Source organism: Pipistrellus kuhlii, unplaced genomic scaffold, assembly GCF_014108245.1.
Source record: "Pipistrellus kuhlii isolate mPipKuh1 unplaced genomic scaffold, mPipKuh1.p scaffold_m20_p_9, whole genome shotgun sequence".
NCBI lineage: Eukaryota > Metazoa > Chordata > Mammalia > Chiroptera > Vespertilionidae > Pipistrellus > Pipistrellus kuhlii.
In genome coordinates, this window is record NW_023425595.1 from 43016571 (window position 1) to 43037314 (window position 20744).

Consider the following 20744-nt stretch of genomic DNA (forward strand, 5'->3'; position numbering starts at 1 on the left):
TGTCTTAATGATCCATGTAACAAAATCACCAGCCTCACCAATGTATTTGGCATCTGTCAAGCACCTAGATATGCTAACATTTACAGGGATAAACATTTTGGTGATGTATAACAGTTTTGCTGCCTTCCCCTACAATTTGTGATCCTGGTGTGCCAAAAATGACTGTCCGTCCTTTAAGTCTGTCTCACACACAGTTGGGAGATAACCCTTGGCTTTGGGGACTTGGCATTGTTTAGGGCCTGGATGATTCTTTAACAAAAAGAACACTCTGGACTCGTAACTCTAACTGGGGGTCTAAAAATCATTACAAATTTTATCCCTACTTAACTCTGATCCGATATTGGTACCAATTGGGTGAGGATAACCATTCAGTACAGTAAATATTCATCAAGAATTTAGCACTCATCCAAAAACTATGATTTGGTAGCGCTTTGATACCCACCCCGAGGTATGGAAACCCGATGAGACTACCTGGTTCAGCAAACAAGACTTGGAAGAGGTGGGGCTTGGGAGAGGCGGGCCCGAACGTCCCAGCGCGAGAAAACGCCCAGACGCATGCGTCCTGCTTAGCCGGTAACTTCCATTGGCTAGATGGGGGGAGGCAAGTGGAAAGCAGTCTGCGGTTTTAAAATCCCTATTCTTAACCAAAAACTTAACTGTGAACACTATCGTGAATCACTTGCGGAGCCTTATTTTCCGAGTTCGAAATTAAGAACATGGTGGCCTACACCGCTAACGCGAGAGGCTACTCCTCGCGTCTTCCCTGTCCCCCTGGGACACGGGTGGTCTAGTCCATTCCCCAGACTTTCGAGTCCTTGCAGCGGGTCGGAGACCGAAGAATTGGGCCAATTGCGGCGGCTGAAACGTCTTTGGAAGGAGGAAGGGGGCGCGGGAGCATCCCTTTTTGAGTTCCGCCTCTCCTTTCTCCAGGCGGTGGTAGGGAAGGGGAGGGGAAGGACGAAAAAAATACTGGCCCTCGAAAACCAAACGAGCACCACCTCTCCGTGCAGATCGCCCGGAGGGCGGCGGGAAAAGGGCTCTGACGGGAGCGGGGAAAGGGCAGGAGCCGGGAAGCCGCGCGGGAGGGCGCGCGCGCGCCCCTTTTTCAGCAGTGTGGCGGGGTCGCACGCACGCCCGCCTCGGCGGCTGGGCGCGGTTTGCGACAGTGGGGGCAGCGGCGGCGGCGGCGGCGGGGGCAGCTTTGCGGCAGGCTCCGGCCGGGCGTGCTTGACGGCGGTGTGGCGGAGGCCCCGCCCTCGGCGGCAGGAGCCTGGAGGGAGGCGGAGGAATATGTCCGAGAGGGAAGTGTCGACAGCCCCGGCGGGAACAGACATGCCTGCGGCCAAGAAGCAGAAGCTGAGCAGCGACGAGAACAGCAACCCGGACCTCTCTGGAGACGAGAATGTGAGTCGGGGGTGGGGGGCCCTGAGTCGCTCGGGCGGGACTCTGGGGAAAGTTTTCAAAAAGTCTTTTTAAACTGGGAGCGGGGGCGGCCGGCCGGCTGTGTTGGGGGCGGGGACGGGGGGTAGAGAAGGGGGAAGGGCGAGGTGTCACTCTCTCTCCGCTCGGGAAAACGCGGGCGTGGGAGAGAGAACCGAACTCGTCGCCGGGGTTTGGATGGGGGGCCCAGGGCGAGCAGAAACTCGGCGGAACGTGGTCTGGGAGAGCGCGGGGGGCGGAGGGGCGGCCCGGGTTCTTTTTTGCGGGGACGCGGTGTGCTGGGGCCTTGGAGGCACTGAGGGGCACGAGTGCAGGAGCTGAGATTCCGGTTGTTTAAAAGGCAAGTTAGAGATTGCTCTGGGGAAGTTGCGGGGAGAAGAACCCAGCGTGTTAGGGACTCTCGTGAAGGAATTAGGGACCGTGTCACTCCCAGACCCTCAGGGACAGCTGGCAGGGAAGAGTAGGTCGGCAGAGGTTACGATCTCTTAAAAGAAGCCGAAACCGGTTTTGGCTCAATGGATAGAGCGTTAGCCTGTGGTCTGAAAGGTCCCGGGTTCGACTCTGGTCAAGGGCATGTACCTTGGTTGCGGGCATATCCCCCAGTAGGGGTATGTAAGAGGCAGCTGATCCGATGATTCTCTCTCATCGATGTTTCTAACTCTATCCCTCTCTCTTCCTCTCTGTAAAAAAATCATTAAAAAATATATATATTTTTAAAAAATCTCTTAAAAGAAGATGGTGCTCCTGTCCTGTCCGTGGAGATGAGCCTGGGCATGTGCCCGGACTAGAATCCAACCCGTGACCTCCTGGTAGAATAACATTTTTAAATGTGTAAGATACAGTGAAAAGATTAAACACATAATTATAAACTTATGTGATAAAATATTTCGGATATTTAAGAAAATATTTTATTTTCATTTACAAATAAATATAATCAAAACACTAATATTTGTCACGAATACTGTTAGCATTCTTTTAATTTATTAGAGTGACATTGGTTAATAGGATCATGTAGGTTTCATGTGTGGATTTCTGTTACTACAAGGTCTGTATGTTGTACTGTGTGCCCATCATCCAAAGCCAAATCATCTTCTGTCACCATATATTAGGTCCTGTTCACCACCTCCACACCTTCCCTCTGTCAACCACCACACTGCTGTTTGTGTCCACGAGTTTCAGTTTTATATCCCACATATGAGTGAAATCATATGGTTCATAGCTTTTTCCTGCTGACTTATTTCACTTAGCATAATGTCTGCCTTTGCTGTAATTTCTCATTTCCTTTTTTTTTTTTAATTGAATTTATTGGGGTGACACAGTAGAGGGTATTCAGGAGGCAACTGATTAATGTTGTGCTATCACATTGATGTTTCTTTCTTCCTCTCTAAAAAAACAAACAAATATTTTTTAAAAGATGTTAAGGGAAGAAATGTGATACTGTTTTTGGTATCAATAATAGAGGAATAATGCAAACTGTCCAGGATGCCATCACAGTAACAACCAAACAGCAGGCTGTGTAGGGCGACAAGGCCAGCAGGGGGGTTAGTGAGGGACAACCAAACGACTGAATAGCAGGCTGTGTGGGGCGACCAGGTCAATGCGGGGGTGCAGTTGGGTGCGACCAGGCGGCAGGTGGTAGGTGCCGGCAAGCAGGCCAGCAGGCAGAGCAGTTAGGGATGATCAGGCAGGCAGGCAGGCAGGTGAATGGTTAGGAGCCAGCGGTCCCGGATTGCAAGAGGGATGTCCGACTGCCAGTTGTCAGACATTCCCCAAGGGGTCCCAGATTGGAGAGGGCACAGGCTGGGCTGAGGGACACCCACACCCCCCATGCACGAATTTCTTGCACCGGGTCACTAGTCCTATATAATAAAAGCTTAATATGCAAATCAGCTAAATGGCAGAACAACTGGTCTCTATGATGCACACTGAACACCAGGGGCAGATGCTCAATGAGGAGCTGCTCGCTGGTGGTGGTCAGTGCGCTCCCACAGGGGGAGTGCCTCTCAGCCACAAGCTGGACTGATGGCTGGCGAGCGCTGCGGCTGTGGCAGGAGCCTCTCACCTCTGCAGCAGCGCTAAGAATGTCAGTCAGACATTCCTCCCCCCCAACCCCCTCAGCTCCCAGCCTGCTAAAGGGCACAGGCCAGGCTGAGGAACATCCCTCCTCTCCAGGGCATGAATGTTGTGCACCAGGCCTCTAGTATTAAACTAAAAAGCGGGGGGGGGGGGGGGGGGGGGGCCCACAAGTAGGGGGAAGAAAAGGATGCAGTGTGCCCTTATTATTTTCAAATATATTTTTATTGATTTTACAGAGAGGAAGGGAGAGGGTTAGAGAGTTAGGAACACACCTGATAAGCATTGATCAGCTGCTGCCTGCAACCAAGGTGACGGATGCTCTATCCACTGAGCCAAATCGGTCAGGGCTGTGCCCTATAATTAACAATGTTTTGTATGGCTTCTTGTTTAATTTAATTTATTGAAGTGACATTGGCTTCGAGGGTATAGTTCTATAATGCATTGTCTGTATATTGTGCGCACCCCAAGTCAAGTCTCTTTCCATCACAATTTATTTATTCGCCCTTTACCCACTCCTGCCTCCCCTACCCCCAGTTGGCTTCTGGATTAGAATGTAAAGAAACTGGTGAGTAATATATATATTATAGTTTTATTATTTTACTTCTCTAAGGTTAAAAGATAATTTTTAGAAAAAGGTAAGTGAATATATGTTAAATTTTTATTTTACTCATGTGCGGGAACTGGAGAAGTCAAACAGTACAAATTAATAAGGACTAAAGGAATGTTTAGGTGAGATTGCAAATGGGGTCAAACACTTTTTTTCAGAGTGTAAGGGAAGACATTTTGAGCCTCTACCTTTAGAGACAGAATTTGCATTACTGTGGATAACTAATTTAGTTATCCATAACTTGAAAAAGAAATGTAAGGTTGGTCAAATGCAACTAGGAGGACTATAATCTGATACCATTGGAAGAGTGTACTATAGATAATGCATAGTTTTCCATTGAAACCCAAAATTGTTTTCTACCCTAGATATTGACTGTTTAAATACACTGGGAGGTGGGGAGAAATTGGGAAAGAGAAAAACAGTGATTTCAGCCTAGGAACTGAACTTTAAAATTTTACATTTTTATATCCTTTTAAGGCAGATTATGTTTACATTACATTGTTACGATTCATGTTTTTTTAAGCATGTCATTTTGGTAGGAACCATTTACAGCTTTGAAAGCCACCCCCCAAAACTACTTTTTTAAAATGTATAAATCTTTATTGTTGGAAGTATGACATAGGTTTTCCCTTTTCCCCATTAACCTCTTTCAGCCGTTCCCATCTTCCCCCTCCCCCATTAAGTGCATTTTTAATATACTTTTTGTTCCTCTAGTTAAATTTAACCTTTATAATATAAAGCTAGCTTTAGGAAGCCGTAACTTAGAAACAGCCCCTAAGGCAGTGATTCCTGGACTGCATCCTCATAAATGTTAATAGGCACTCCAAGAAAAAAGGCTTTCTCTAGAATGTAGTTAACCACTGCCCTAATGTTACAGATTTAAATAAATCTCTATTTCTAAGGACACATTGTAATATGTAATCAAAGGAGGTAAAATCCTCTTCTGAGATTAGAGGGCCATTAATATATCTTATAGATTAGGTAAAAATTAGGTGGACTTTCAAGGTTTTCTGCTGCCATTTCTACTTTGGACTTACTTTATATAGTATCTGGAGCTTTAACATACAGGATAGGGCAAGAGTTGTCAGTTAATGCAACAGTTTATTATATTCATTAGTTGTTATATTATTTTCCATATGAACAACTGTTAACCTACTTTGCCTCACCCAGTATTTATGAGTATCATTATTTTAGAGCGATGAGTCAAATTTCCGTTGTATAGAATAGTACGTAGGACTTCTTTTAGAGACTTGCAGAGAGGAGGAGAGACAGAGAAACATCCATGTAAAAGAGACACATTGGTTGCCTCCCACACACACCCTGACCTGGGCCAGGGATTGAACCTACAACCTAGGTACATGCCCTTGACGAAATCAAACTCAGGACTGTTCAGCCTGAGAGCTGACTCTATCCACTGAGCCAAACCAGCTATGGCAAGCATGTCAAACTCAAAAGGCTACTAACATGGGCCAAATAAACAAGGCATGCTGGCCATGGGCCATGAGTTTGACATGCTTGGGCTAGGGCGTTAAGTCAGATTTAGGAGTCAGAGATTTGGTTGTGAATTTCAGCAACCTTAACATGCAAAAGACTACTTAGGCTCTCTTTTTGTTTGTTTGTTTTCTTTTAAATTTAATTCTCTTTCTATTTTTATTTTTTATTTGCTACTTCAGTCTCTTACAGTTTTTATCTAACTACTTTCTGTGGGGGAGACCATTGTGTTATTTAAACACAGCATTAGTACTGTTTCTCTAATTAGCTTTTTTTATTTATATTTTTGCTGAAATATAAAATATGGACAATTCTAATGTGTAGCTGGTTTGCTTTTTATCCTTTGGAGATAGGAATAAAATGTTCCATTACTTACAGAATTTATTATTTCTTTTAGGTCATTCAGTACCTGCCTAGTAAAAAGCCTAAGTACCGTATTACTGTTTTATGTAATTTTTTCTAACTTACTGCTTACAGGATGATACTGTCAGTATAGAAAGTGGAACAAACACTGAACGCCCCGATACACCTACAAATACACCAAATGCACCTGGAAGGAAAAGCTGGGGGAAGGGAAAATGGAAGTCAAAGAAGTGCAAATATTCTTTCAAATGTGTAAATAGTCTCAAGGTATGTGCAGAAAGACAAATCCTGTTAGTTGAATGCTAAGCTGCAAAATTAAATTACAGTACTTTTTGAAATTTTGTTTTTATAGTATAGACTTCATACTTATTACAATTCACTCTACTTTCATGTGGCTTTTTGTTTTGTCTTAAATGGGTAATACCTAGTACCGCAAGCTAGTTTTTCTTTATTGAACTCTTATCTGTTGTTTTGTTTGTAACTGTTTTCATAGAAAAGGGTATAAATTAAAAAAATTTTGATTATGTACAAAGCAAGTGGTTGAGGTTATTTATAAGTAACTCTTCAATTGTACTTTCTTTACATTAATGTATTCATTATTGGTTTAAATTTGGGGGCGTTTTCCTTCACTAAGCAGAAATATGCATTACCGTGTCTTATATGTATATGAAAGAATCTTTTCTAAATATGTATTTCAGGTAAAGTCTTCAGAAAGCATAAGCGACTATGGCTATATGGAAATTATTTTCCTGTCTGTAGCAAAATTCTTCAGTGTATGTCATATTATACTCTTAGAAGAGAGAGATTAATCTTGGTTATATATTTTTTATTTATTTTTAAAATATATTTTATTAATTTTAGAGAGGAAGGGAGAGGGAGAGAGAGAAACATCAGTGATGAGAGAGAATCGGATTGTCTCTTGCACGCCCCCTATTGGGGATCCAGCCCACAACCCAGGCATGTGCCCTTGGCTGGAAGCAAACCTCTGGGACCTTTCAGTCTGCAGGCTGATTCTCTATCCATTGAGCCAAACCAGATAGGGCTTGGTTATATATATTTTTAAAAAGCAAAAGTGCCCATTAGTTTCGTATTAATATTCACTTATATCAACCTATTTTTAGATAGTATGTCTAGAGGTTTGTTTTAACTGTCAGTTAAATATTTCGATTAAATATTTCAAAGCATTAAATCTATGGCTTTTTAAGGGTAAAAAATAAAAGTTGTTAGACTTTAAAAATGAAAACAGTCCTTTGAAGTGAATATGAAAATTAATGTTAAATGCCAAGAGATTGCCAGTAAAATCCTGAAAATAACTTTGTGAACACTTGTTTTTTATATACGTTCTTATAACCAGCCTACTAGCAACTAACGGTGTAGTCCATGGCTTCCCCTGTCCCCTATTGGACAATTACCATACTTGTTTATTACAAAACTTGGGATGTTTTTCTTTCAGGACCTAAATTAAGGTTGTTTAAAATTGTCTCTATTGCACTAATAGAAAACAGTGATTTGAGTGGAGTCTGGTGTGCTTCAGTTTACAAGGGAGAAATTAAACCTAATAAAGCTTAGGTAGTGTTAAGCCACTCTTAGCTCACTTAGGTCATTTGTTAATTTCCAATTGCAGAAAAATAAATTTTGTCCTTATGTCCTGAGAAATGAATGCATCTGCCATAATTACCCAGTTTTGTTTTGATTCAGAAAACCATGGTTGGGTGTGAGAACATAGAAGGCAAATATAAAAGTATTTTCGTAAGTAAGTGCTTGTTAACTACCGTATTTTTCGGACCATAAGACGCACTTTTCCCCCCCCAGAAGTGGGAGGAAAAAGTCCCTGCATCTTATGGTCCAAATATAGCCTACACATATACTTTAAAAAAAAAGATTTTTTACTTGCCCGGCTCTGTGTGGTCTCTGTGTGCTTGCCCGGCTCTAAAATGGTTCTAAATGCTGCTGTTTACTTTACAGGGTTGATTACATGTGTTTATGACTGTGATGTTGGGTTTTAATGCACATAAAATATTTTAGGACACTATTTGTTTCAGAATCTTTTTTTCTTCATTTCCCTTCTCTAAAAACTGGTGCGTCTTATGGTCTGGAGCGTCTTATGGTCCGAAAAATACGGTAACTGCTGAATTAAGTATTTGGTTGTCATAAAAATGTCATATACTATAGTATATTTTAAAATGTGAAAACTGGACAAGTAGATATCTTTTTAGAGTCAAAAGTCAGTTTTTGTGGGCTATTTCAAAACAGTGACTTCCATTTTCAAAAAAAGATATAAGGAGGATGGTCAGTCTACTACAGTTTTTTTATTTCTAAAATATATTAATTTTTATTATTTCATGATTATTTTATAGGAAGATCATAAACAGCCATTGTTTGGAGTTCAGTTTAACTGGCACAGTAAAGAAGGAGACCCACTAGTGTTTGCAACTGTAGGAAGCAACAGAGTAAGTGTTAAGAATCTGGCATTTGGTTTGATGATTAGATTCTGGTATTAATATAATAAGTGTAATGATTTTGAGGTAAATTTTGTGTAGCCTGTTTGACATTATTATTCCTTTGTGTGAACATGAAGCATTCTAGAAGTTGTCTCATTAAAGCTAGTATTCATGACTGAAAATACATCTTTATTTCATACTAATGGCCTGGTGAACTAAATTAATGCACATGAAAAGGGAATTAATTAGAGGAAATACTTTAATATTGCTATTTGCCCTTTATAATAGAAGTGTCAGAGATGAAAGAAAATTAGTAAAATGTATATGAAAATCTACCTCCTGTTAGAGTCTAGGGTGTGCTGCGGGACCCAGAGTCAAGTCCCCACCCACCCGTGCACGCGCCTTGAAATCAGACGAGACTCAGACCCGGCCAGCCCTGTTTCCGTCAAGTCCTGCCAGGCGGAGAGGGTCCCCTGTCAAACCCCGCTGGGTCAGGGGGCACGGCCTCAGGTCCCCCAGCAATGTGCCATGCAGCTAATCAGTCATTACAGCGTCACTGCGTGACGACCATTTGCATATTAACCTTTTATTATGATAATGATACTACTCAAAATTGTTCACATAACAGGTTTCTGATTATAGTTTGTCTTAATGATCTGTTTTGAGTGATTGAAAGAATTAATCTTTTGGAAGTGACTGTAACAGTTTATCCTAATTTGGATAAGAAATCTCTTTTTTTAAATATATTTTTATTGATTTCAAAGAGGAAGGGAGAGGGAGAGAGATATAGAAACATCAATGATAAGAGAGAATCATTGATCGAGATCAAGTCTGCAATCTGGGCATGTGCCCTTGATTGGAATTGAACCTGGGACCCTTCAGTCCACAGGCTGATGTTCTATTCAGAGTCAAACCAGCTGGGGCAGGTCTCTGGTTTCTTAAAAAATGAATGTAATTAACGCCTCTTATAAAGGTAAAGCATAGTTACTGAAAATATTTTAATTATTTATAATAAATGTTTTTATTTAAGGAGACCAAGAATATCTTGAACTGAGAAAAAACTGTGCTGGGCATGTTTTTAATGTAAACCAAGCATGTCAAACTCATGGCCAGCAGGCCAAATGCAAATTTGACATGCTTGATATAAACCATTATTTAATTTTTTAGTTGAACCAGGGACTGAACATGGGAATTATAAAGATTTATTCATTCATTCTATTTGCTTCTAAGTAAATGGAGAACAAGAAAATTTCCTAGTGCTTTCTAGAGAGTCTCTGGAATTTTTCTATTAAATTGAAATCACTTCAGGGAAATTTGTTCTCCTATCTTTATTAGGTAACATTCTGGGTATTCATTAATACTATAGTAGAAGTTAGGAGGACTAATATAGAAATAGATTAGTGTATTTAAAAAATAAAGGTGGAGGAAATAGACTAATTGGATATGGGTTGAAAACAAATTCAAGCCACTTCCTCTGCCTTCAACTCAAGAAGGGAAATGAGGTGAATCTGAAAAATGTTCCATAAGTTATTTTAATTGAGTAAAATAAAAATTTTATGTTTAAGTAATTGTGATAAACTTTTTTTTTTTAAATGTATTTTATTGATTTTTCTTACAGAGAGGAAAAGAGAGAGATAGAGAGCTAGAAACGTTGATGAGAGAGACATCAACCAGCTGCCTCTTACACACCCCCTACCGGGGATGTGCCCGCAACCAATGTACATGCCCTTGACCGGAATCGAACCTGGGACCTTTCAGTCCGCAGACCAACGCTCTACCACTGAGCCAAACCGGTTTCGGCTGTGATAAACTTCTTAAAGAAATAAAGGAACGTGATTTTTTAATGTGCACAGTTTCTATTGTCTGTGGTGCATTTAAAAAATATATTTTATAATTGATTTTAGAGAGGAAGGGAGAGAGAGAGATAGAAACATTGATCAGCTGCCTCCTGCACATACCCAACTGGGGATTGAGCCTGCAACCTGGGTATGTGCCCTTAGCCAGAATTGAACCTGGGACTCTTCAGTCCGTAGGCCAATGCTGTATCCACTGAACCAAACCAGGTGGAGCTCTGTAGTGCATTTTTAATGCAGTTTCTTTTCTTTTCTTTTTTTTTTTCTTTTCTTTTTAAATATATTCCATTGATTTTTCTTACAGAGAGGAGGGGGGGGGGAGAGCTAGAAATGTCGATGAGAGAGAAACATCGACCAGCTGCCTTCTTGCACACCCCCTACCGGGGATGTACCCCCAACCATTGTACATGCCCTTGACCGGAATTGAACCTGGGACCTTTCAGTCTGCAGACCGACGCTCTACCGCTGAGCCAAACCAGTTTCGGCTTAATGCAGTTTCTAACTATCTAATGGCCACCATAACGAGAAGGAATCTTTAGACCAAAAGAGGAAGGAGAATTAGCAGAATATAACAATTTATATTGAAATCTGGTTATTGCAATCCTATGTGGATGCTGATATATCCTTTCCTGAGTTTTCAATATATTTGGCTAAAGAAATTGTCTTTCATTGGGGTGGGAATGGGGGGTGTGAGGACAATTATGTGATACCATAATCAATAAAGAAATTTAAAAAAAATTGTCTTTCATTAGTACTCTGAAACTAGGGTACTTTACTTATGGGATGACTGGTTCTGAGCCAGCAAACTGCCTAGCAGTTTTGCACAAATTCTCCACCAGAGGCTCCTGTTTCTATACTGTTTTTATACATATTATTGATTGACAAGACAGAGTCATACTTCTTGGTGGTCAATACTATCACCAATTTGTTATTCATCCTGGCTATAACTAACAAAAATATTATGGTTACATTTTAGGGAACATGTTATCATTAACTGTAAGGCTTTCATATGCTTACTAAGGACCAAAAGTTATAGCATGGAAGGACACAAAGGTGGAAATGATTTTCACATATACCTATATACACCTATATTGTTTTCTGTGTGGTTTTTAATTGAATTTATTGGAGTGATATTTGTTGACAGTGTTTTCTGTTTTTTAGTGTTATTCTGTTTTCAATCAAAATTAACTTAATAAGCAAGTTAGTATTACAGTATTCAATATATTCTGGAAGTTATGTAATACTGTAAATATAATGGCTTCCTCAAATTAAAGGAGCTATTTTAAAGCAGTAGTTTCTGTAATATTTTATTTTAAGTTGTGATTAAAATATGTTTAAAAGCTTAAAAGCATGTGTTTCTGTATTTAAGATAAAATTTACTATATTTTGTTTTCCTTAGGTTACTTTATATGAATGTCACTCACAAGGAGAAATCCGACTATTGCAATCCTATGTGGATGCTGATGTATCCTTTTCTCAGTTTTCAATATCTTTGGCTAAAGGAATTGACTTTTATAAGTACACTGAAATTTTTCTAAATTAATTAGTTCCCCAAAGTTATATTGTTCTTTCTTAACCTTAACCAGTGCTATTCCTTCACTATAACCCAAGAGATTTCTGGTACCTAGTTATCTAGTTTTTCTGGTCTCTAGAAATCCATTATAGGATGGATATGAGAGAGGATGGTACAGGTAACTGGAGATGTTTATTGGAAATCAGTAATAGAAAATTAGAGTAGGAAAAACCTCCTGACTTTTGTTTTTTACCTTACCTAGAATTTTATCATTTTAAAGTAGTTATATTGATGAACTTGAGTTGATTAGAAGGTAAGACTGGAAATCATGCCAAGTATTTGTTCAATAAAGCCTATAGGGAAAAACACATATCCAGTTTGTTTAGGAAATAAAATATTTCAAAACATGGGTTCATGGAAGATAAAAGACTTAAAAACCCAAAGGGATAGAAAAGCTTGGTGATAGGATTTTTCTTCTAGAACCATTTGAAAAACCTAGCAAACAAAAAAAGACAAGGACTTTCCGGCCTTTCCTAGATGGTAAGGAAAGAAGTGACCTGTAGCCATATTGGAAAGGTCTCACACAGGGAAAAGTGAAAAAATGAATAATAAATCATTTTTAAATTAGTAAAAAAGGGTGAGATATAGAGAGCCACCTGAGAAGGCACATGGACATTCTTTTAATTCTTATCAGCTGAGTCCAGGGCACTGGCAGAATCCTCTTATCTGTACTGATTTCTTAATCCATATGCTTGGAATGAGGAACAAATAGGACCTGGACTCACCCAGGTCTCGATATGCTAAATCTTGTACCAAAAAATTAGGAGCTTACCCAGATTTTGATGAATAGGATCTGGGCACACCCAAAACTCCTTTTGACCTTAAACTCCCCTTTGTAAGCCAATAAAAAAAAAAAAAAGGAATTAAAAAACCTGATGAACAATATTAACTGTTGAATATAATAGAATCAGAGGTATGGAAAGGGAGTGGACTGATGATTCTCAGGGAAAAGAGGAGGGGGGGTGCGGGAAGAGAATGAACATAAACTGTGCACCTATGGATGAGGACAAGGGGGGGTGAGGGGGGGTAGTACCTGGTGGAGGGGGAAAAAGGAGGAACTTTTGTAATATGGTTTATTTAAAAAAAAATTTTTTTTTTAAAGAAAAAAAAATAAGTCATTTTTAGAGGCACATAGAAGTATTGGGATAGAGCAAGAGTCTGCAAAGTACAGTCCCTGGGGCTGGCCATCTGTTTGCTTTTGCTTTTTTTTATTAGGTAATGGTCCACCCACCTGTTTTGTAAATTAAGTTTTATTTGGACACAGCCATAACATCCTTTACATATTGTCTGGCTGCTTTCAAACACAGAGTTAAGTTATACAAATAGCTAAATAGTAATAAAAATTTAGTGAAGAACTGATTTTGTATAGATTTTGGACCTAAAAATCTCCATTGTTTAAATCTGGTGATAGAATAATAACAACTTCTGTGTCAAAAACTTTAGCAGGTCTTTCAAGGTTTCCACGTATTATAATCATTTATGTATTTTTCAAGAACAAATTACTTTTCTTAACCGGCATTTGTAGGCGGATGAAAACTTTTACACTTGTGCCTGGACATATGATAGCAATACAAGCCATCCTCTGCTGGCTGTGGCTGGATCTAGAGGCATAATCAGGATAATTAACCCCATAACAATGCAGTGCATAAAGGTGGGTGTTTTTGTTAAATTGTAGATTTGTTTCCTTTTAAATAAACACTTGTGAGAATTTGTCATGTTAAAATTAAAACTAAAGGAATCACTGTCTACAATTTCTATTTTGATGTGTACTCTGCTTGCTTCATTCTTTAGACTCTCTCGGAATCTTTTTTACAGTTGGGTAATGCAAATTAAGTAATGAGTGGGAAAATTATTTTATTTACAATATTTTCTTCTACCTCCGCCTTATTCTGAGAGACTCTGAATGAACAATAACAAAAGAGTAAGTCCATTCTCACACACCCTCACTAGGGTTGAAACCTTGAAAGTTGATATTAAGTTTTGCAAATCAATTTAGTTAGAAGTTTTAAACCCTGAGAGCACATTAGAACCACATGAGGATCTTTTCCATCTTTGCTTTGCCTCTGCTATTCCAGTCAAATTAGATTATCAGCAGGTGGGACTTTAGCATCTTTTATTTTTTTCCCTTCAAATTGATTGGGTGATTTTATTTTTGTATGCATTTTTCTTTGTTGGATGGTTTTAATCTAAAGACAATGTTGATAACCACTACTTTAAGTGAAACGAGTTTTTCATTCTCTTAAAATTAATGAAAAATAATTATTTTTCTTAGCAAACATTTATTCACAGATTAAATATTTTACAATAGAATTTGTTACTTTATATGAAAGTTGATATGTTTTAAATTTATTGTAGCACTATGTTGGGCATGGAAATGCTATCAATGAGCTGAAAGTCCACCCAAGAGACCCAAATCTTCTCCTGTCAGTAAGTAAAGGTAAGAGAAAGAAATTATTATTTATTTATTTATTTATTTTTTAAATATATTTTATTGATTTTTCACAGAGAGGAAGAGAGAGGGATAGAGAGTTAGAAACATCGATGCGAGAGAATCACCGATCAGCTGCCTCTTGCACACCCCCTACTGGGGATGTGCCCGCAACCAACATACATGCCCTTGACCGGAATCGAACCTGGGACCTTTCAGTCCACAGGCCGACGCTCTATCCACTGAGCCAAACCAGTCCCAGCGAAATTATTATTTTTTTTATTATTTTTTTTAATTCGAGAATGTGTCTCTTCCATTAATTTCAGAGAGAGAGAATGGAAAGGAAAAGAGAGAGTGAAACATCAATGTGAGAGAGAAACATAGATCTGTTTGCTTCCTGAACTCTCCCTGAACCCACATACTCAGAAATCTGGATATGTGCCCTGACTGGAAATTGAACCTTAGATCCTTCAGTGCTCCAACCAATTTCTGGTCAGAGTATATGCCCAAGTTTCAGGTTCAGTTCCCCAGTTGGGTGAATGCAAGAGGCAACTGATCAAAGTTTTTCTCTCTCCCTTTTCTTCTCTCTTTAAAATTCAATAAAAACATTCCAAAAATAATTCTACTCAGTCATTTTTCCCTATTCTTTTTGCATTATATATACATATACTTTTTTTTTTTTTTTTTAAATCTTCACCTGAGGATATTTTTTTTCATTGATTTCTACAATAGAAAGAATGCAATCGCCGGGACCGGTTTGGCTCAATGGATGGAGCGTCGGCTTGGGGGTTGAAGGGTCCCGGGTTCGATTCCGGTCAAGGGCATGTACCTTGGTTGCGGGCATATCCCCAGTAGGGGGTGTGCAGGAGGCAGCTGATCGATGACTCTCTCTCATCGATGTTTCTAGCTCTCTATCTCTCTCCCTTCCTCTCTGTATAAAATTAATAAAAAATATATTTAAAAAAAAAAAAAAAAGAATGCAATGAAGGGAGAAGGGTGGGGAGAGATGGGGGGGGGGCAGGCATTAGCATGAGAGAGACGTATGATTGCCTGCCTCCCACACTGGCCCCTACCAGGTCTGGGGAATCTACAACCAAGATACATGCCCTTGACCCTTCCATTTGAGGGCCTGCACTCTAATCACTGAATAAACTGGCTACTCATTCCTCTTATAAATGGATATGGTGGAGGGCAGAGCTAATATTTTGTTCTATGGCATAATGTAAAACTCGTCAAATTTGGTAAATAAGTTACAAATATTTTTAAAACTACAAATATTTATTTTCTTGAAAGTTGGTGCTGATACATACCTAAATCTATATGTGATGTAAATATTTTAAGTGATAAGGGTTTCGTTATTAGTATTTACTATGAATAAGTCTAGCTTCTGTAAGTTTTACTTTGAAAGAGGTTTTGAACATTCACCTCAAATGAGTGATAAAAATTCATCTTAATTTTTTTTATTTCTATACTAGATCATGCTTTACGATTATGGAATATCCAAACTGACACTCTGGTGGCAATATTTGGAGGTGTCGAAGGGCATAGGGATGAAGTTCTAAGTGCTGTAAGTTTAAAGCTGCAGGGCAGTGACTTTCAGATGCACATGGTTGTGAACAATCCCCATCAAACTCTTTCCTTTCATGAAATCATATATATATATATATATATATGTATATATATATATATATAGTGTGAAATCATATATATATATATATATATTCATGTAGCCTGGCAGGCAATCATTTCATTTACTTGTGATATGCACGGTTTTTATCTTATAAATGAAGGAATAAAGCAAGAAAGGCTCCTTGTATTTAATCTGTTCTCATGCACGTGAAAGAATACTATGAACTTGTTTTTTTCCTATATTGATCAAAAACATCACTAAGTTGTTTTGCTTTGCTGTTTCTCAGTTATTAAAGGAAAAGATTAAACTAGTTAGCAATTGCTGGACACGGAGCTACATGCCTGTAGTACCAGCTGAGGAAGGAGGATTGCTTGAGCATAGGAGTTCTGGGCTGTAGTGCACTATGCCGATCAGCTGACAACAGTAAGTTTGGCATCAGTATAGTGACCTGGGAGCTGGGGACCCAAGGTTATCTAAGGAGGGATGAGGGATAAATGGTCCCGGGTTGGAAATGGAGCAGATCAAAGCTCCCATGCTGATCAGTAGTGGGGTCGCACCTGTGAATAGTCACTACACTCCAGCCTGGGCAGCATAGTGAGACCACATCTCTTAAAAAAAAAAAAAAACCCCACACAAACAAAAATGATTAGTTAGGAAATTAAGAAACTATGTTTTATTTGCAGTTGAAATATTAAGTTATTCATTTTTAGGAGTGTTTTGTTGTGCACTGACTGAATTTTGGATAACTTTCTCTCTGATGGCACAGTGTTAACTTTATAACTAGATGCTCAGTGCCTGGATTCATGCACCAGTGGGGTCCCTCGGCCTGGCCTGTGGTTTCTGCTCCTCTGTTGAGCATCTGTTTCCTGATGGTCAGTGCATGTCATAGCTACTGGCCAGCTGGCCGGTTGCTTAGGCTTTTATATAGAGAGATTTATTGATCTTTTATAATGTAAGTATTTTAGGTTTCATATTTTTACATTAATTTAGCTTTACTTATGTTTCATTCATAGCTTACTTAGTTTTACAGCTATTTAGTTCTTATTCGTTAAACTATGTAAAGGAACACCATGTTGTGTTTTTTTGTTTTTGTTTTTAAATATATTTGTATTGATTTCAGAAAAGAAGGGAAAAGGAGAGAGATTGAAACATCAGTGATGAGAATCATTGATTGCTGCCTCCTGCACACCACTGGGGATCGAGCCCACAATCCAGGCATATGCCTTTGGACTCAAACCCGGAACCCTTCAGTCCTCAGGCTGACTCTCTGTCCACTGAGCCAAACTACCTAGGCAGCCGATTTTGAATCATGTAGCATTTTAATTGGAGGTATTAAGTATTCCTATGGTTGACATTTGTGTGCTTTTGTGAGAATCATGCCCTGCCAACTTGAATTTTCTAGTAGTTGCAGTACCAGTCTCCATTTGGCTTTATGTGCGAAAGACCCAAGATTACCATTCTTTATTAAGAATTCTAAATGAGAGCTATGGCATGAACAGTGAGTGCCTTGCTGCTGTTCACCAGATTGGTGAATTCAATAAGCAACAAACCTAAAGTTCCTAAGCTCTTGTGAAACAGTATTCAAAATTAATTCAGAGGTTGGATTAACATGTACTATCTATTGTAGGTGAGTAAGGAAAATATTTTCCTTAAATAGAACTCCCCATTGTTATTTCTTTCTTTTTTTTTTAATGGGAGTATTTATTTTTAAAATAGAATTTATTGGGGTGACATTGGTTAATAAAATTTTATAGGTTTTAGTTGTACAATTCTATTGTATAATACATCATCTGTATATTGTATTGTGTGTCCATCATCACCATCTACTGTTATTTCTTAAAATGAGAACAGGTGACAGTCTATATTTCTTCTCTACAATACAGGAGTTCACTGTTAAAAGAATTGATATGTGACATTATCATTAACGCATGTGCTAAATTAAGTAGCATTCATGTGCCACAGTGTCTTATCCATGAAATAAGGTAGTTACAATTGGTATCTGTTAAATGCCTATTAATACATAGAAATTCTATTTCCCAGTTTACAAAAAACATTAGCAAACGGCAAATGATAAACTTACATTATTTCCCCTTTTTAGACAGTTTTAAAGATTCATTTAAAAAGAACTTAAGACCAATGTAATTGAAGATTTTGACTTACAATACAGATAAAATTTTAGTTGTTTAGTAGCTGCACATACAGCTGTCAGTTTCATCGCTTGATTAGGGCTGAGCAAAAAAATGTAATATAACTATTCAGGTTTTATGTTATACCTCAGTATTCAAATTCATTTTTAATCCTCACCATAGGATATTTTTTCCAGTGATTCCCCCCCCACCCCCCTTAGAGTGGAAAGAAGGGAGGAAGGGAGTGGGGTGGGGAGAGAGAAACATCAATGTAAGGAAGAGACATTGACTGGTTGCCTACAACACCCACTCAGACTGAGTGGCGGGGGATTGAGCCTGCAACCGTTCTTTTAAGCATTTTATGCCCTTGTCCAAGAACAGAGCCCAAGCCCTTAGGTCTGAGGCTGATACTCTAACCATTGAGCAAACTGGCCAGGGCTCGTCAAGTTTATCTTCAAAATCAAGCAAAGAAAATACATTAAAGTTCATTGAAAGATAAAATGAAATTTAAACACTATTTTTGATCTTCCGTAGCTTTTATGCTACTATGGTGGTGACAACTAAATTTTGAGAGCAATAAAAACTTTTATTTCCTACATACACAAAACCCAAAAGTGTTATGGTTTGAAAGTTTTCACAATACTGTACATAGGTGAAAATTGAAGAGTATAGTTTGGAAAAATTAAATATTTAACTTAAGTTCTTTTGTTTTACATACAGGATTATGATCTTTTGGGTGAAAAAATAATGTCCTGTGGTATGGATCACTCTCTTAAACTCTGGAGGATTAATTCAAAGAGAATGATTAATGCAATTAAGGACTCTTATGATTATAACCCAAATAAAACTAACAGGTAACATTTGTGGCATTTAAAATAAGTATCTCATGTTGTGAAACAGATGGTCTTTTTCCAAAATTGTTATATTATTATAAGTCCCCACTAGGTTTAGAAGGCCCTCTTTTAAGAACTTTATGTATCATAAAATCATAAATTTTTAATGGAAGCCATTATTTTTAATATATTTATGTTTCATTTTTTTTAATTGCCTTTAAATTGTGTTTTCTCTAACTTAGTAGCACATTTTACTTAGTTTTGTTCAATGTAAATTTTAATTCAGTATAGTAAATTTTGTTTTTAAAATGGAGTTCTTAGCTTTATTTAATTCATGTTAATATAATGCTTCCATTTAATTGCTACTCATTTCATTAAGTGGAGAAATTTCAAAAGTGGGAGCCTTGCTGGGACTAAGAGGTGGGAACTTTGCAATGTACTTCATATATTTTTTAAATGCCTTGATTCAGTAACTGTCTTTTCAGAATCTTATTTAGGCTATTATTATTATTATTAACACTTTCACCATATTAACTTTATTTGCACTTTTTGTTTTAAGTAAAGAGCTAGAATTTTCTGATTATCGAGCCAGACTATTAAATTTGTAGCCATCAGTAGATATTTCAATTCACTTACATTCATCAAACCTCAGCGGCCTCTAATGATTAGTACAACTTTCAGATTTCTACTTTAAAATACCAAAAGCTTATAAAATCCTAAATTTATGTTTTAAGGAGTTCTGGAATACATAAAAAATTATATTTCCCATTTTACAAAAACAAGAGGGGGTTATGCTGGTCTTCTACTTGAAAGTTTTAACAATTCTATATAATAAAGATGTTATATGCTGATTGACCCTCACACTGTCACAAAGATGGTGGCACCTACAGCCAATAAGGATGGAATATGCTAATTGACAACCATGCCCTCAAAGACTGTGGTGCCCAGGACTGGCCTGAGGCACAGGTAACCAGGGCCTGCTGAGGATTGCGCTGCAGTGGCAGCAGCAGAGGTGTGACAGAGCATTGCCTTCCCCTGATGGCCCAGTCGCCTCCCATCCCTGAGGGCTCCTGGATTGTGAGAGAGGGGGCAGGCCAGGCTGAGGGACCCCTCCCCCTCCAGTGCATGAATTTTCATGCATTGGGCCTCTAGTAGATTATAATATGTATTTGATTTAAAAGCAAATAATAGCTGACCCATGTGGCTCAGTGGTTTAGCATTAATCAGGAGGTCACGGTTCAATTCCTGGTCAGAGCATATACCCAGGTTGCAGGCTCAATCCCCAGTATGGGACTTGTAGAAGGCAGCCAATCAATGATTCTCTTTCATCAATGATGTTTCTATTACTTTCCTCCTCCCTTCTCTCTCTGAAATCAATAAAAAATATTTTTTAAAAAGCAAATAACATAATTATAGCAGAGTTAAGAATTTGTATCAGATCATTAATAACATTTTAATTTTTAAAAGATTTTTGTATTTATTTTTAGAGAGGAAGGAAGAGGGAGAAAAAGAAAAATGTCAATGATGTGAGAGCAAAACATTGATTAGCTGCCTCCAGCACACACCCACCTCCCCACACACAACTATCCTGAAACCCAGGCATGTGCCCTGATTGGGAATCAAACCAGGGACCTTTCAATGCACAGGATGACCCCCATCCAATTGAGCCACACCAGCCAGGGCTAATAAAAGATCCAGAATTTGTATTGGAAGGAATGTTAGAAATGATTCAGCCCAGCATCCTTGTGGGAAAAGTAAAGAGAGGATTTGTGACTTGCCCAAGACATAACTAAGTCATGGCATATCAAACTTCTACAGTTATTTCAGTACAGAAAGTGAATCACTCACTAAATTAGAAATGTTAGGTTTACTTTTAATTAACT

The 20744-nt window shown here is 38.5% G+C and overlaps 1 protein-coding gene across 5 annotated transcripts in view; it reads left to right on the plus strand.

Annotated features, from left to right (window-relative positions):
* Positions 1-783: 783 nt before the first annotated feature.
* Positions 784-20744, plus strand: part of EED (embryonic ectoderm development) — a 32144-nt gene continuing 12183 nt past the window's right edge. Inside the window, exons 1-8 of one of the 5 annotated variants that reach the window (XM_036426449.2) lie at positions 784-1404; positions 6092-6244; positions 8335-8427; positions 11671-11736; positions 13370-13495; positions 14200-14281; positions 15748-15839; positions 18749-18882. In XM_036426449.2, the coding sequence (XP_036282342.1) occupies positions 1291-1404; positions 6092-6244; positions 8335-8427; positions 11671-11736; positions 13370-13495; positions 14200-14281; positions 15748-15839; positions 18749-18882 (860 nt within the window). In that variant the 5' untranslated portion in view covers positions 784-1290. The remainder of the gene's footprint in view (positions 1405-6091; positions 6245-8334; positions 8428-11670; positions 11737-13369; positions 13496-14199; positions 14282-15747; positions 15840-18748; positions 18883-20744) is intronic. The other 4 variants (XM_036426447.2, XM_036426451.2, XM_036426448.2 and 1 more) reach the window with 4 other exon arrangements.